This window comes from Panicum virgatum, chromosome 6N, assembly GCF_016808335.1.
Source record: "Panicum virgatum strain AP13 chromosome 6N, P.virgatum_v5, whole genome shotgun sequence".
NCBI classification, from domain to species: Eukaryota; Viridiplantae; Streptophyta; class Magnoliopsida; order Poales; family Poaceae; genus Panicum; species Panicum virgatum.
In genome coordinates this window covers 19,876,274-19,890,507 of record NC_053150.1, presented here as the reverse complement: position 1 = coordinate 19,890,507, position 14,234 = coordinate 19,876,274, and the positions used below count along the sequence as shown (strand labels likewise).

The 14,234-nt window shown below is 45.6% G+C and overlaps 1 protein-coding gene and 1 long non-coding RNA gene across 12 annotated transcripts in view; one reads left to right on the top strand and one right to left on the bottom strand.

Moving 5' to 3' along the window:
• The window catches only part of LOC120679011 (peptidyl-prolyl cis-trans isomerase FKBP62-like), a 63,241-nt gene that overhangs the window by 26,748 nt on the left and 22,259 nt on the right, over positions 1-14,234 (top strand). For all 8 annotated transcript variants that reach the window (XM_039960501.1, XM_039960500.1, XM_039960499.1 and 5 more), the window contains 3 exons: positions 11,344-11,433; positions 11,563-11,741; positions 11,847-11,969. In XM_039960501.1, coding sequence (XP_039816435.1) covers positions 11,344-11,433; positions 11,563-11,741; positions 11,847-11,969 — 392 coding nt within the window. The remainder of the gene's footprint in view (positions 1-11,343; positions 11,434-11,562; positions 11,742-11,846; positions 11,970-14,234) is intronic.
• LOC120679012 lies at positions 4,172-8,143 on the bottom strand. Of its 4 annotated transcripts, none has more exons than XR_005676929.1 (6): positions 7,953-8,143; positions 7,551-7,818; positions 6,425-6,487; positions 5,742-5,821; positions 4,830-5,591; positions 4,172-4,404 (listed from the first exon to the last, which is right to left on the bottom strand). It is a non-coding gene; the product is annotated as an uncharacterized LOC120679012 (long non-coding RNA). The 4 variants fall into 4 exon arrangements; XR_005676928.1 differs by having other exon boundaries at positions 5,746-5,821; positions 7,953-8,142; XR_005676927.1 differs by having other exon boundaries at positions 4,830-4,916; positions 4,995-5,821; positions 7,953-8,141.

Below are 14,234 nucleotides of genomic sequence, written 5' to 3'. Positions count from 1 at the left end.
TTTGAGATGACAGGGGCTTGATTAGAATTTTGGAAAGTATTTGGGCTACTCTGGAAAGGGGCAGGAGTCTCTCTATAATTATTTTTGTGTAGTGGAGGGGTTAATTCCTAGAAAAGAATAAGGGAGGGGTTTCTTTAGAAAAGGGCTAGAGAGAGTGGGAGGGCTCTTTAAAGAATAGAAACAAAGGGAGGGGCCTAAGGGCAAATCTTCCCTCTTCTTCCTCCTCTCTCCCGTGTTCCTCCCGTGAAACAGAGGAGGGCAAGGAGGGGGCGCCCCATGGGATCCGGTGCTCCGGGGCACGGCGGCGGCCGGGAAGAGGGGGAAAACGAAGAGGAGGCTGAGGGGTTCGATTCTCTCACTTACTTCGGGAGGAGGCGGCTTGTGGAGGCGCGCCCGCGGCGGTGGCGGTGGTTATGGCGGCGGTGCTGGGAGCTTGGGGAGGGGCTGCGCGGTGGTGGAGATGGTTGTGGAGCTCGGAGGCGAGGTGGAGGGCCCATTTATAGGTGCTGGAAGGCGGTGGAGGGAAGGGGGCGCGCGGTGGCCGGTCGGCCAGCGAGCGTCCCGGCCATTAATGGCGTTCGGAGTTGGCGTGGCGTCGCGAAGCGGCGGCGTGAGCGGCGAGGCAGGCACAGGACGACGCGACGGGTCGGGCAGGGGCCGAGCAGCGCGGCGAGTATCTTGGTTGCGCGTGGAGCGCGTGGGCACACAGGGACACGTGTGCTGCCTTGCATGGGCAGGAAACAGGAAGGAGAAGGAGGAAGAAAGGAGAAGGAAAAAGGAAAAGAGGAAAAAAGGGAAAAGAGGAAAAGGAGAAAAAGAAAAGGAGGCGTCGGCAGGATTCGCAACGCCTATCACGAGCCGGGCGTGATGTTGACGAGAAGCGACGTGCCCGAGAAACGAGGAGAATGGGGAAAAGTTTATACGATGATTGATTTCGGTGTCGGAACGGAAATTGGATTTGGGTGTTAGGGCGACGAACCGCCGGAGAAATATTTGAGCTCAGCAATTTTGAAAATCTTTTTTAGCGAGTAATTTATTTGGTCAAAATTTCGAGATGTTACACAGGAGCAGCGGGAAAATATGGGGAGGAGAGGGGAGGGGCGCCACACTTCACTCCCCCACCATCTCCGCGAGCAAAGGGTGAGCGGAGGTGTAGCAGAACCGCCGACCACCACGAATGGGTCACTGATGGTGGGTGAGTACCGCTAGCAGTAGGACTCCGCCTGTGGCGAAAAGTGATGGACACATGGGGCAGGTTTATATAATTTCAGGTGGTCCGGAGGCGTAACACCCTACGTCCTGTGTGGAGATTGATTGATTGGGGTTCAAGACTAGTTAGCATCCCTGAGTTCACTAGGAGTAGGAGATAGGGGTTCCAACCAGTCGAGAGAGTCTTCCTTTACATGTATACTACTATTCTATTTATAACCTTGCCTCTCGTGTTGAGGAAGCCTCACCCGCCGGTGTGAGCTGTGAACACGGTGGAGTCTTGGCGGGCGCCGCCCTGCTGCCGTCACCTGTAGACTTATCAGGGACAGCTTGGTGGGTCCGGGCTGTCCTATCCGAGGGTCTAATCGAGGCGTCTCACTGTGAAAAAAAAAACTTGACCTGCGGGGGTAAGACCGCTCCCACGGCATTGTTTGAGAGGTAGAATGACCTTCTCACAGCAGGCCAAGAAAACCCCCGAACCCCTGCCCCACCCGTACACGGGGGCCCGCCGCCTTGTGAGTTAGGCCGGGCTCCACAGTGCTTTAGACATGAGGCAGGCGATGGAGTTTTTTTAACCGGAGGCGGAAATTCGCCCCTTCCGGGGATCAAACCCACGACCTCCGGAGTGCCGCCGGACTGCCAGAACCAATTATCCCGACATCCTTTGGCAGGTGTCTCACTGTGGCTCTGCATGGCCAGTGGCGCATACAGACTCGTCAGAAGGTAGTCGGGTGGGCCCAACCCGTCAGCTCTCATAGCACCCGTCCAAGGCGCACCGGGGTGGCCTCTGCACCTACTCGGGGAGTCGGGGTACGCAAGTTCCCGGCCGGCCATTCTCATCCCGTACCGGGATGTGGCTCGAAGCATCCCGGGGCCAGTCTTGTCTGATGCGTGGGGAAGAGGTAGGCCCTATTCGCACCGTCCACCGCCAGGTCGATGGGACTTGCCCCGAGGGTGCGTCCCCCCAACCCAGCTTCTGCGCTGTCTGTGGCATGGCTGCGTCGTAATCACGATGAATCATGATGTTTTACGGGAAGCATGTCATCCTTGGGCCTCACGCCTCGGTCTACCTGTGGGTGTGGTAAAAGACTCTTGTCGTGGCTAGAGCGCATCTGTAAAAAGAATTTTTACTAGATGGCGGCTTCGACTTCACGGGCGCTGCACAGGGCTTCCGTGTGTCATGTCGCCAGGGGGTCCTGTGGCGGCTTGGTGCTGGGTCTCGCTCTGTTCGGGTCCAAGGCCCAAATCCCCCTTGCCATTTGCTTGCTGGCCCATTAGTCTTGATTATATCCAAGGTTAGGGACACCCCGTTCGCGTAATGCTGATAGTCACCACAGCTCTTGTCATCGTGCTGCCTCGGTGCGCTTGCTGCGCTGCCCCGCGAGAGTTTGAGGGAGAGAAGTGGGGCAGCACGAAGAGACAGAGAAGGATTGAGGGAGAGCGTGAGAGGAGAGGGGCACGAAGGAGAGAGAGGGATTGAGGGAGAGGAGAGCTCGACGAAGACATATAGAATGAAAGGCTAGGGAAGAATCTGGATAAGAAAGGGAGAGAAGGGTGCGTGGGGTTTTTTAATTGATCCATTGGCATATCACCAACGGGTCAGATTTGGAACCGGCTGTGATAGACTATCACCGCCGAGTTGATCAAAACCGGCGATGATGAGGCATTGACAATTATAGATTCTGTAGCAGTGTGACATACGTTAAAAATATGTTACAATTTTTTAGCTTCACTGTTTTACAACTATACTATGCTGAGAATTAAATTATTAGATGTCCTAACCAATCAAACTAATGATGAAAAAAATTCATAGCATACTCTTATAACATATATATGTTATGATGTATTGTGGAAGCAGAAACAAAACAGACAAATCTTATTACGTGGTAAATTAAACCAATTAATATAACTATGGGAATACATTGAACAAGAATATATTTTAGGGAATCATCCTAGGGAACATATCAGGTGAATCCCTTTGTACAAACCATGTAAACTTCAATCTAGACTACCAGATCAACATTCAAGAGGATTGGATAATTTTATAGTAAACCGCTCGCCTCTAATCACAGTCTTGCAAATCCCCCCTCTCACTCCCCATGCGCACCCACTTGGATGTTGATCCGGTGGCCCAGATTGAAGTTTGCATGGTTTGCCCGAAGAAATTAGTTTGCACATGATATACTCCCATTATCCTAACCTTAGTCGTACTTGATGGAGGTAATCTAGACTTTTTTCTTTTGTAACATCTCAAAGAAAAATATAATAGAGCTGTAGCTACGTTAATAGGCACAAAACAAAGAAGAAATTCAAATATTGACAACCTTACAGTGCAAATTAAGGATAGATTAGTCCATGTGCATTCAATAAGTTAAATAAGGAGACTACTCAAGTTAAAACTAAAATATACGGATATTTTACACCTGCAAGAGCATCAGGAGTGTTTAGGGGAGGCACCACCTTATACCTAGTTCTTTTAGAGGCGGCTAAACTTTAGTCCATGTCACATAAAAAAATCTTACTATTTAAAAGTATTAAACAAAAGTTAATTATAAAACTAACTGCAGAACCCTAAAGCTAAACTGCGAGACGAATCTAATGATGTATATTATTTCATGATTAGCGTATGATTACTATAGCATCACTATAGCAAATTATGAAATAATTAGGCTCATTAGATTCGTCTCACGAATTAGCACTCAGCTATCAAAAAAAATTATAAATAAATTTTATTTGATACTCCAAAATAATAAAATTTCTTTTGATGTGACAGAAACTTAAAAAGAACCGACTAACGTACGGCCTAGCTGCACTATTTTTGAAAAAGTTATAATACACCGCAAGTCAGGTTTCTTTTTTGGTAAAAAAGTTGTTACCGTTTCTCTGTCTCGCTCCCCACTCACGCTAACTTGACAGGATTTGCTAGTAGCAGTGGCAAAGAAATAAAAAAGCAACCACACGGTTGCATGAAACCAAAACAAGACCAAGTACCCATCTTCTGCAAATTTGTTTCAGTGTTCTAGGAACACAATAGATCCACAGAAAAAAAATCATATCCTCCAGAAACAAAAACCACAGATCTTCTATATACATCAAGTTGCTATCCACAGCAAAGAGAAGTAGCCTGCTCAGATGTGCTGGATGCGTCTAGTTGCTCCTCTATCCCCTGGCACCATCAAATCCAGTATTGTACACCTGATTGAATGGAGATTAGAAACTTGATTAGTGATTTTGATGCTCAGTAAAACGAAAACATGCAAAATTTGCTTTAAAAAAACTGATATGCTTTTATGGAAAATACATTATTGCCTGGAAAATAGTACTGATCTGCTTGTATAGAAAATACGTTATTGCCTGGAAATAGTACTGGTATACTTGTAAAAAATACATTATAGCCTGGAAATAGTACTTATCTGCTTGTATAGAAAAAACATTATTGCCTAGAAATAGCATTGATCTGCTTGTAGAAAAATACATTATTGTCTAGAAAAAAGGATTTGAGAAGCTTCCAGCATGCATGTTGATCGACTTATTGAAGATAAACTAACCCTAGAGAGACTGGATCAACTAATAATAACCATAATTAAACACAATTGAAAAAATCAAAGGGTCCGACTAACCTTTATGCACTTCCTCAACAAGAGGCAGCATTCATGCTAGCAACAAAAGACGTTCTCCAGAAATCTTGAATTCACAACATACAACGGCTGAAACAAATGTGAAAATGCTTAAAAAATGTGTGAGAAAATGCAGTAAAAAAAAGATCCCGTCGAGGAATCTCTCACCTGGTCTGATTCCCATGATGAATCCCAGCTACTGGATGCAAAAATCAACTGGATTTGACCGCGAGTGTCCTCAGAGAAAAATCTGCATGCAAATCCTCATCCCCAAAATTAGTCAATGAACTAGGCGAGGATGCAGAGAACTTGTAGCGGTGGAAAAACTATGTGGTGTGAATTGTCCTAGTTGTTAACATATTGTTGCCTGAATACATATATTGAGTTGCATATCTGAAAAATCAGAAAATTTACCCAGATCAATAGACTGAGTTTGCTATGTTCTTAACACATTATTGCCTGCATAAATGCACTAAGTAGCCTACTTTGATGCGTCCCTATTCTGATGGATCCCCATACTGTTAATGCTAAAGTTTAAATACAAAAATGCTAAACTAATCTGAATAATTTGCTTATTAATTTAGTATAAGTTGCCTGCAAATAAGAGTAGAGACACTGTAGGAACCACTGGAGGAAAGCAAAAAATGATTAGCACTTATTGGGTGGGGGTAACAAGGAGCAGATACTTCGCAATCAACTGTCCGCTTCAGGCTTCAGCTCCCCAACCATACCAGCCCCCACGGTTGTCCTGAACTAATGTTTCTCCTAGTCGAAGGAAGCGGCAAGCAATGGCGAATAAATATACTGGAGAAAAATGTGTGGGAGAAAGAGTTGCTTGTGTGCAAACGCAAAGGCAAAAGCAAAGCGAAAATCGTCCCTAGGAATTCGGCCCCTGGTCACTACATATGCACTTACTTACTTGACCTGGTTCGTACTGCATATTCATATCTTCTTCATGCTTTGCACTTGATCTCCCCTGCTGGATAGCTTGGAACCTGCAATGTATGAATAGAAAAAATAAAGAGGACCTAGAGAAGAAAGAATGCTGTAAAAATTGCTTAACGATTTGCAGTGTTTTGCATGACCTTATGACAATATTGCTTGATCATAGTACATTTATTTGCGTATTCTCATAGCTATTATTACTTTCTAACTGCCTAATGAATTTCGGTAACTAATTAGATGCACATGCAGGCATATCATATTGGTGGTATCTCGACTATAAAATCCTTAATAACCCAACTAATCTTGCTGCCTCTGGTCATGCAACTACATTACCAAACATAAACAACCTACCAAGATCAAAAGTTAAATGGCGAAAGAGGAAGAAGTAATAATGTACTAGCTAAGGGGATGAATGCTTGGGCAAAGAGGAAGAAGTACAGGATTTGCAAGTCAACCAAGTCACAATGCTCCAAAATATAGGAAATATAATTGACATCAAAGATAACAATGTAATAAGAACCAAGCTTATCAGTTATTCAAGTTACAAGAGGAAACTAAGCTAAGTTTAAGCTGTTCCATAACAACAGAATAACACCAAAATAACACTCTAACTCTGGAAGACCGTTGGGGAAAAAGATATACGATAAACTAACCAGCTTCATGTCGTCAACCACAGGAAAGCCAAAAAATCCTGTGCTGCACCAACAGCTCGAGGGCTACGCAGAAAGTACTAGAATAAATTGATATGTAGGAATATAGAAAAATACCAGAATCAGAATGCAAATATGCTAAACCAAAATGAATAAATTGTTTGATGATTTAGCAAAACTTGCCTACAAATAAATCCGAGAGGGATACATTGACTACCAATCTGTTTTTCCTTGGGCATAGGCTGGTTTGACACATTTCTATTGCTCTATACATGAGACAAACACCCTACAAATAGGGCTATAAATATTCAGCATTACATTTATCCCAAAATGTAGAAGAAATAAAAGGAATCATCTATCATCAAAAGGCAGAAAAGAGGAAACCAAATCTGAAAAGAGATGTAATTGTATTGATAAATGATGCATAAAATTAAAAATAGACTCTTGTCATTAGCCTAGAAAAAAAATGCCTCAAGATTTTTTTAAAAGTTGACACAAGGTCTCACTACTTCTTTGTTCCTAGTTAATTATTCAAATAATCAAATAAATGCAAAGTGTGACTGTAACTTCGCAAGAAACAGCTACATCTAAACTTTTCTACTGATGCAAACAAGTAAAATCCCATATGAAATCGCCTGCAAAGGATCATGCAAATTTCAATTTAGTTCTTTGATAGTTGAAGATATGAAGTATTGATAGTCCCTTTGTCCCATTCGAATCCATCAAAGCATGATTAATCATCATATATTCAAGGACTAAGCCTATAACTGGCACGTGTAGACCTCACACGGCCTGATTTCAACAATAAGCATTCTTCGAATGACTGGGATAATACACTGTCTAGATAATTTTCTATTCATCCTAAACTAGACCCTTCCGGTCTCCATCTTATTAATGTATACACGGGCACTTCAAACCTAGAATCACCTACTAGTACTAGAAATCAATCGAAGGAACCCAAACAGCAATCCTCAAGCAAAACTCCCCTAAAATATAAGCGATCTTAACAGACAAACAATTAGCAACTGAGCCTATGGAACAAGCTGCGATTTACAAATCAGTCAAACCAACCAGCCCACGAAACACAAACGGATTAAATCTACAAGGAGCTTGGAAGGCCTGGACTGACCTGGATGGTGAAATCACCTCCGAGAGAGGTTGCAGGATCCCTTGGCGAGGAAGTCCCCACCGGTAGCGTTGGCCGCGCCGGGGCTCTGGGAGCCTCAAGATGATGAGGTGCTCTGGTTGGTCGAGGTCAGTGGCGAGCGCGGCGAGGTCAAACTCGAAGAAGAAGGGCACCAGCAGGCAGGTGTTGACGCAGTGCACGGCGGAGAGCTTCCTTGCTGCACCTCGTGGTACAGCAGCCCGCCGGCTCGCCACCACATCTGGAATCTTCCCTGCAAGTGCTCCTCCAGTGAGATTTCAGTCGGGATTGAGGAGAGAAGAAACAAAACTGAAGAGTGGGGGATAGGGGAGGGAGCGGGGGATGCGAGGACGTGCAGTCTACTGCACACATGGGGATTCATCTCACCTTGATCTAGTTCCGCACTTCACCCTCCCCTGCTTCAGTTCCGCGGATCCATTCCTCCAATCCAGCCCGGATCCAGAAATGCGCGCAGTGTATGCAAGATGAGAGAGAGAAACCCTAGAGAGAGAAAGGGGGGAGAAGAGGAATGAACAGGCACACAGTGGTGAGGAGAGGAATAAAAATGCTTGCGCCATTTAATGCAGGGACAGTGGATGGGAGGCAGCATTTGTCTGTTGACAAAAATACGGCCGATTGCAATAGAGTCATTACCTTTAGAAAAAAAAAATTTGGAAACAAACAGCACCTAAAACCTCCTCTTAACCTGTATGAGATTTGTAGCCGACATTAAGGTGAGGGAAAATTTGCCCACGGACACTGCTCGAGGCTGGCTTTGGCCACCGGACACTAAAAATAAGGCCCTTTGCCGAAAGACCCTAAAATTCTGTGGCTATTTACCACGACACACTAAGATGACTGTCTTCCTGTCTCTGTAGCTACAGTAACAGAGGCCTACATGTCATCCACTCCCTCCCCATCCCTATCTTCCCACGCGAGCGGCAGCGGGGCTAGTGCCGCACCTCGCCTCCTTCGCCCAGCTCCACGCACGAGCTCGCCGAGCTGCTGCCGCCGAGCCTCCGCCGCCTAGCTCCGTGCCCGAGCCGCCTGCGCTCGAGCTCGCCGACGGGCAAGCGCACCGCGGGCCTGAGCCGCTGTCGCCGGGCCTCCCTTGCCGGGCCCGCGCCCGAGCTCGCTGCCCCATCTCCGCCCGCCACCGACGAGTGGCTAGCTGTGGCGGCCTTTGCTTCCGGCGGCGGCGCCCCGCCCGCACCGCTACAGCAGTAGCGCGTGTCCCCGAAAGAGTTGCACGCGCTCTGGCACGCCACGGCACCGCCCACGCACAGGTCCGCGGGGCACGCCGTGTTCAGCTCTGGTACGCACCCCGTTGCCGCGCACCTCCCCACGCCCGCCATGGCGGGTTGTAGCCGTCCACGAGGCTGACGTCGAAGAAGTCGAACCCACCGCTGCCGTCGAGCGTGAACTCGACCAGCGTGGCAGGCGTGGCGGCATCTGCCGCGTAGAGTGTGCGGCGCCACAGCCGGCCCGACCACCCCGCAGGCACCGCCACAGCTCGTGACTCCCCCGGTGCCAGCGCGAACCCCGTTGTCGGCAGCCCCGGCAGCAGCCTTTGCTTCCGGTGGCGGCGTCCTGCCCGCACCGCTAGCAGCAGTCGCAACCGCCCTTATCGCGAGCGGCAGGAGGGAGAGGATGGAGGAGCGGCGTAGATGGAAGGAGGCGCGGCAGCAGTGGCGGTAGGCGGAAAGAGGTGCGGCGGCGGCTGACCCGCGGGTATTGGGAGCAGGAGGAGGAAGAGGATGGAGGTGCGGCGATGCACACGGAGGGCAAGACGGAGGGCCAACGGCGATGTGCAGTGGCAAATAGCCATCGAATTCTAGTGTATTTGGGCAAAGGGCTTTTTTTAGTGTCCGGTGGCCAAAGCCACCCTCGAGCAGTGTCCGTCGCCAAATTTTCCCTTAAGGTGAACCCGACGGAAAAAGAAAAAAAAAATCACGACGCTCAGCATGGGAAACGTAGCCTGCATCGTGGGGGAACTTTCTTCATTCCCTCTAGAACCGTCTCCCTAATCACTGCCTCTTGATCCCCATTAATTGCTGCCCGTCAAATTGGTGTCGGCTGGGCTGCAACACCATCGCCACTGCCTCCTTCCCGGCCTGTCCCTGCCAGCGCCATCTCCTCATGTACCGAGCCCACATCATGAGGGTGTGGTGAGCATGGGAGCGCCGAGTCCTGACGTGGGAGCTCTTGCACCGAGCCCACCACAGCCACCTCCAACTCCTGGCACGCATTGGTAGACGCCTTCTCCTCCTCTAGATCTTCTGCCCCCCACACTACTACCTTCTCCTGCTTTGCTCACCCGATTCAGTACCGGGGGGCTGAAAATCCGGCGCTTCTTCATGCAGTCCTCCCGGATCTTGTGCTCCTCATGCGTTCCCGGGTCGGGCATCCGACGGGATGATCACCATCGAGAAGCGAGCAGGTGATGAAGAAGGTTACCGCTGCCCACCGCTCTCTAATGCCTTTGGTGGTTGAGGTATAGTTGATTGCTGTATGCTGGAGTGAGAGAACGATGGGAATAAATAAGTTGGTTCTTTAGCCTGTGGTCGGTCTAAATCTTTCTGTGGCTAAAGTCTACCTTCAGTCAACCGTGTATAATATCGCCCCTAGCTGGCTTAAAACCTCCTTATTTCACACACACTAGTAGTGTCCCAATGCACCACGGTGCATTTTATATAGATACTGCATCAATTCTCTCAGTCGTCAAAGTTAGTTGTCACTGGTTTAGTCTGGCAATTGGTTCGACTCCAGTTGCAGTTGGATGGGTCCGAGTTGCAACTATCTCATGCCTAGTTGCAATTGATTCCTGTCCAATTTGAAATTGGTTCAGACGTCAGTCTTATAATTATAACTGCAGAGAATGCAACTTGTGCATTTTAACCTCACCTACATAAACACTAAAATTTACAAAAACATGGTTCACTTTAGTATATCCAAATTTGGCAAACCAAAAAGAAAAATATAACACTGCAGACTAAAAGGTTGAGTGTTAGAGCATCTCTAAGAGGTTTTCTAAAATCTACTCTCTAATTTATTATTTAAAGGGCCATTTGAGTAAAATTTGTTTTCTATATTTTTGTGCTTTCCAAAAAAAATTTTATATCTTGTGCATATTCTAGAGAGTCATTCTCGCCCTTCATCTTTGGCTAGCGAGAAATCAGAAATATAGGATGTCTATATTTAGATATCCAATTGAAGAGCCTGTTGGAGGGTATTTTTCACCAAAATCTCTATTCTTGTAAACTAGAGAAGATGTAAAGGGTCTCTTGAAGTTGCTCTTACACCCTCTGTTCCGTAATATAGCTCTATGTCAAACTATCTTTGGTTTGGTTAACTTTATTGAGAAATTACCAATATCTACAGAACGAAAGTATATTTCATCAGTTATGTCAATATATTTTCTATAAAATTTGTCCAATCTAAGAATGTTTGCACTGTAAATAGATATATTATACCATGAAGCTAAGGAGACTTGATTTAAGGTTCAATGTTTTTCTTTAGTTTTAGATATCCTAACTGTTTTCCTTTCTTCAATAAGGGTGCTTCTACTACATATAATGGACAATTGATAAAGGCTTGTCTTTTTTGACTGATAGAGAAAATCCCCATCCGTACTTTTTAGGAGTAGAAGTGAGGAAATGCTTCTCCTTTGTTAATTGTGTATTAATGTTAATCACTCATTAATTGACCAGTGATTATTAGTTATCTAAACAATGAGCTGACAGCAAGGTCTATTCTTCGATATTTGGTTCTTTTTTAGTTCGACTGATCGGAAGACTACAAGATGGGACTGTTTTTGTGAATAAAGGACATAACGGAACAAAAACCTATGAAATCAAGACAAGCCAAGGTGGTATTATCACCTCCCATATCCCATCATTTTTCCCGTTTATATATATGACCTGCTTTGGTCTCAGCTTGATAATCACTTTTTAAGAATAAACGACTACTTACATAATAACCTGCTCCTTTTTGGCAGACCAAGTTGTAGATGGACTTGATGAAGCTATAACGCACATGACTGAAGGGACCGTTTATTTGGTGACGGTACCTCCAGATCATGCATTCGGCTCTGAAGGATCACAGCAGCAGTTAGCATTTGTTCCCGCAAATGCTACTGTAACATTTGAAGTGGAGCTAGTATCCATTATCTCAAAAGTAAATACTACTTCAAACCGAACCATATACTTCTCCCTTTTAGCCTGAGCATACTGCATATACATCGGAAAGCACAAGTATGTAATTAGCTGACTTCGTCATCAGAGGAAGCATTTTGGCAACATGGAAACGAAGGAATGTATCAACACCGCTTGGAAGAAAAAAGAGGAGGGTGATGAGTTGGTCAGGTTCAAACAATACAAACAGGCCTCGAAGAGATATGATAAGGTAAATCATAGAGTAAATTCTAGTTGTTATGCATACTTATCCAATCATCACAATGTTTATCCCATTTGAGAAAAATATCATGATTCTGCCAAATTATTGTGGCTCTTCATACCCGCCTGTCAGGCTGATGTTGATGCCACATCACCTATTCTCCTCATCTTCTTCCCAGCATCTTCAGAATTTCTTTTTACAAGGCGACGAACTTCACTACCCCCAACAAAAGCCGGTTGGGTTATGAAGCAACTGCATCTTATACCCAAGTTATAAATTAGTCGGTTGGGTCAAACCACCTCAGGGCCAACCCCCGGTCTTTCTGCAATAAAGGCTAGGATGAGTCAGCCCGAGGGAGGTTCAACCCCCGAACTACTGAAATTGGCAAGGATCGAGTACTTTTGTACAGTTTGACAAAAATTAGTCGGTTGGGTCAAACCACCTCAGGGCCAACCCCCGGTCTTTTCAGCAATAAAGGCTAGGATGAGTCAGCCCGAGGGAGGTTCAATCCCCGAACTATTGAAATCAACAAGGATCGAGTACTCTCATACATATCTACAAAATTAGTCGGATGGATTAAACAAACTCAAGGCCAACCCCCGATCTTCCAGCAATAATAAAGGCTTGGATGGGTCAGCCCGAGCCATGTTCTACCCCCAAACTATTTTAATTATGAGAAGACCATATAATTTCTGAGTGCTTTATGCTTTCATGGTGGAGTTTGCAAGGAAGAGAAGTCATCTTCAACTCGATTGTACTATGGGAGCGCTACACTCTTCGGAGATTAGTGAAATCAAGTAGGCAATCTTATGCTACTCGATTGTACTACGGGAGCGCTATAATTTTCGGAGTTTAGTGAAATCAAGTAGGCAATCTCATGCTACGATTGTACTACTGGAGCGCTGCACTCTTCGAAGTCTAGTGAAATCAAGTAGGCAATCTTATGCTACTCGATTATACTACGAGAGCACTACACTCTTCGGAGTCTAGTGAAATCAAGTAGGCAATCTTACGCTACTCGATTGTACTATGAGAGCGCTACACTCTTTGGAGTCTAGTGAAATCAAGTAGGCAATCTTATGCTACTCGATTGTACTACGGGAGCGATACACTCTTCGGAGTCTAGTGAAATCAAGTAGGCAATCTTATGCTACTCGATTGTACTACGGGAACTCTACACTCTTTGGAGTCTAGTAAAATCAAGTAGGCAATCTTATGCTACTCGATTGTACTACGGGAGCGCTACACTCTTCGAAGTCTAGTGAAATCAAGTAGACAATCTCATGCTACTCAATTGTACTACGGGAATGCTAGACTCTTCGGAGTCTAGTGAAATCAAGTAGGCAATCTTATGGTACTCGATTGTACTATGGAGCACTACACTTTTCGGAGTCTAGTGACATCAAGTAGGCAGTCTTATACTACTCAATTGTACTGCATGAGCGCTATAACTCCTAAAAGTATAGCGAAATCAAGCAGGCAATCATTGATTTCACTACCAAGGCATTAAATCACTTGACAATTAGTGAAACCAAGACCCTCGACTACTACGGTACTCAAAAAAAGCCAAGTTTAAGGCACAGAAAAGAAAACAACAATCTTTGTGTCTGGCGACTACTCGACAAAGACTTAACTCAAAAGAGTAACTGTCACAAAGATAAGTCGAGTACCTTACATACAAAAATCACAATCATCTTGTGATTCAACATTTGCAGGTCGCATGTCCATGCCAGCCAAAAGAATATTACAACATAATTGTTCAAACCTCTCCATCAGAGGGCCGCTCAAGATCATCAATGACTTTCTCGGCAATGGGTTTCAATTCCTTGACATATGCAGAGAATTTCTCCTCTGAGCATCCCTTAGCTAACCCATCACCGATCAAGGTCAAGTTTGCTGAAGGCCAGAATGATTTGACTAGTCCTAAAGCAAGAGCAAGATACTCCTTGGAGGTATCAGACACAAAGCTATTAACCCTTTGTGGAAATTCGCGAAGACAATCCACCAAAGTTTTATCACCTGCTTTAGTATCATCAACCATGTCCACAACAACTTAGGCCGCTGCTTTAAGATCAGCTAGTTGCTTAGCTTTAAGATCCCGATCAGCTGCCAAGTCCTTGATCTGCTTCATGTTGTCGACTAGCTGCTTATCAGTATCAGCCTAGATATTCGACATCTTCTCTACAGCATCTGTGTGACGATACATAATATTGGTCAGATCAGTCACCAATTCATCCCTCTTCACTAACAAGCTTTTGAGCTCTGTGAGAGTAA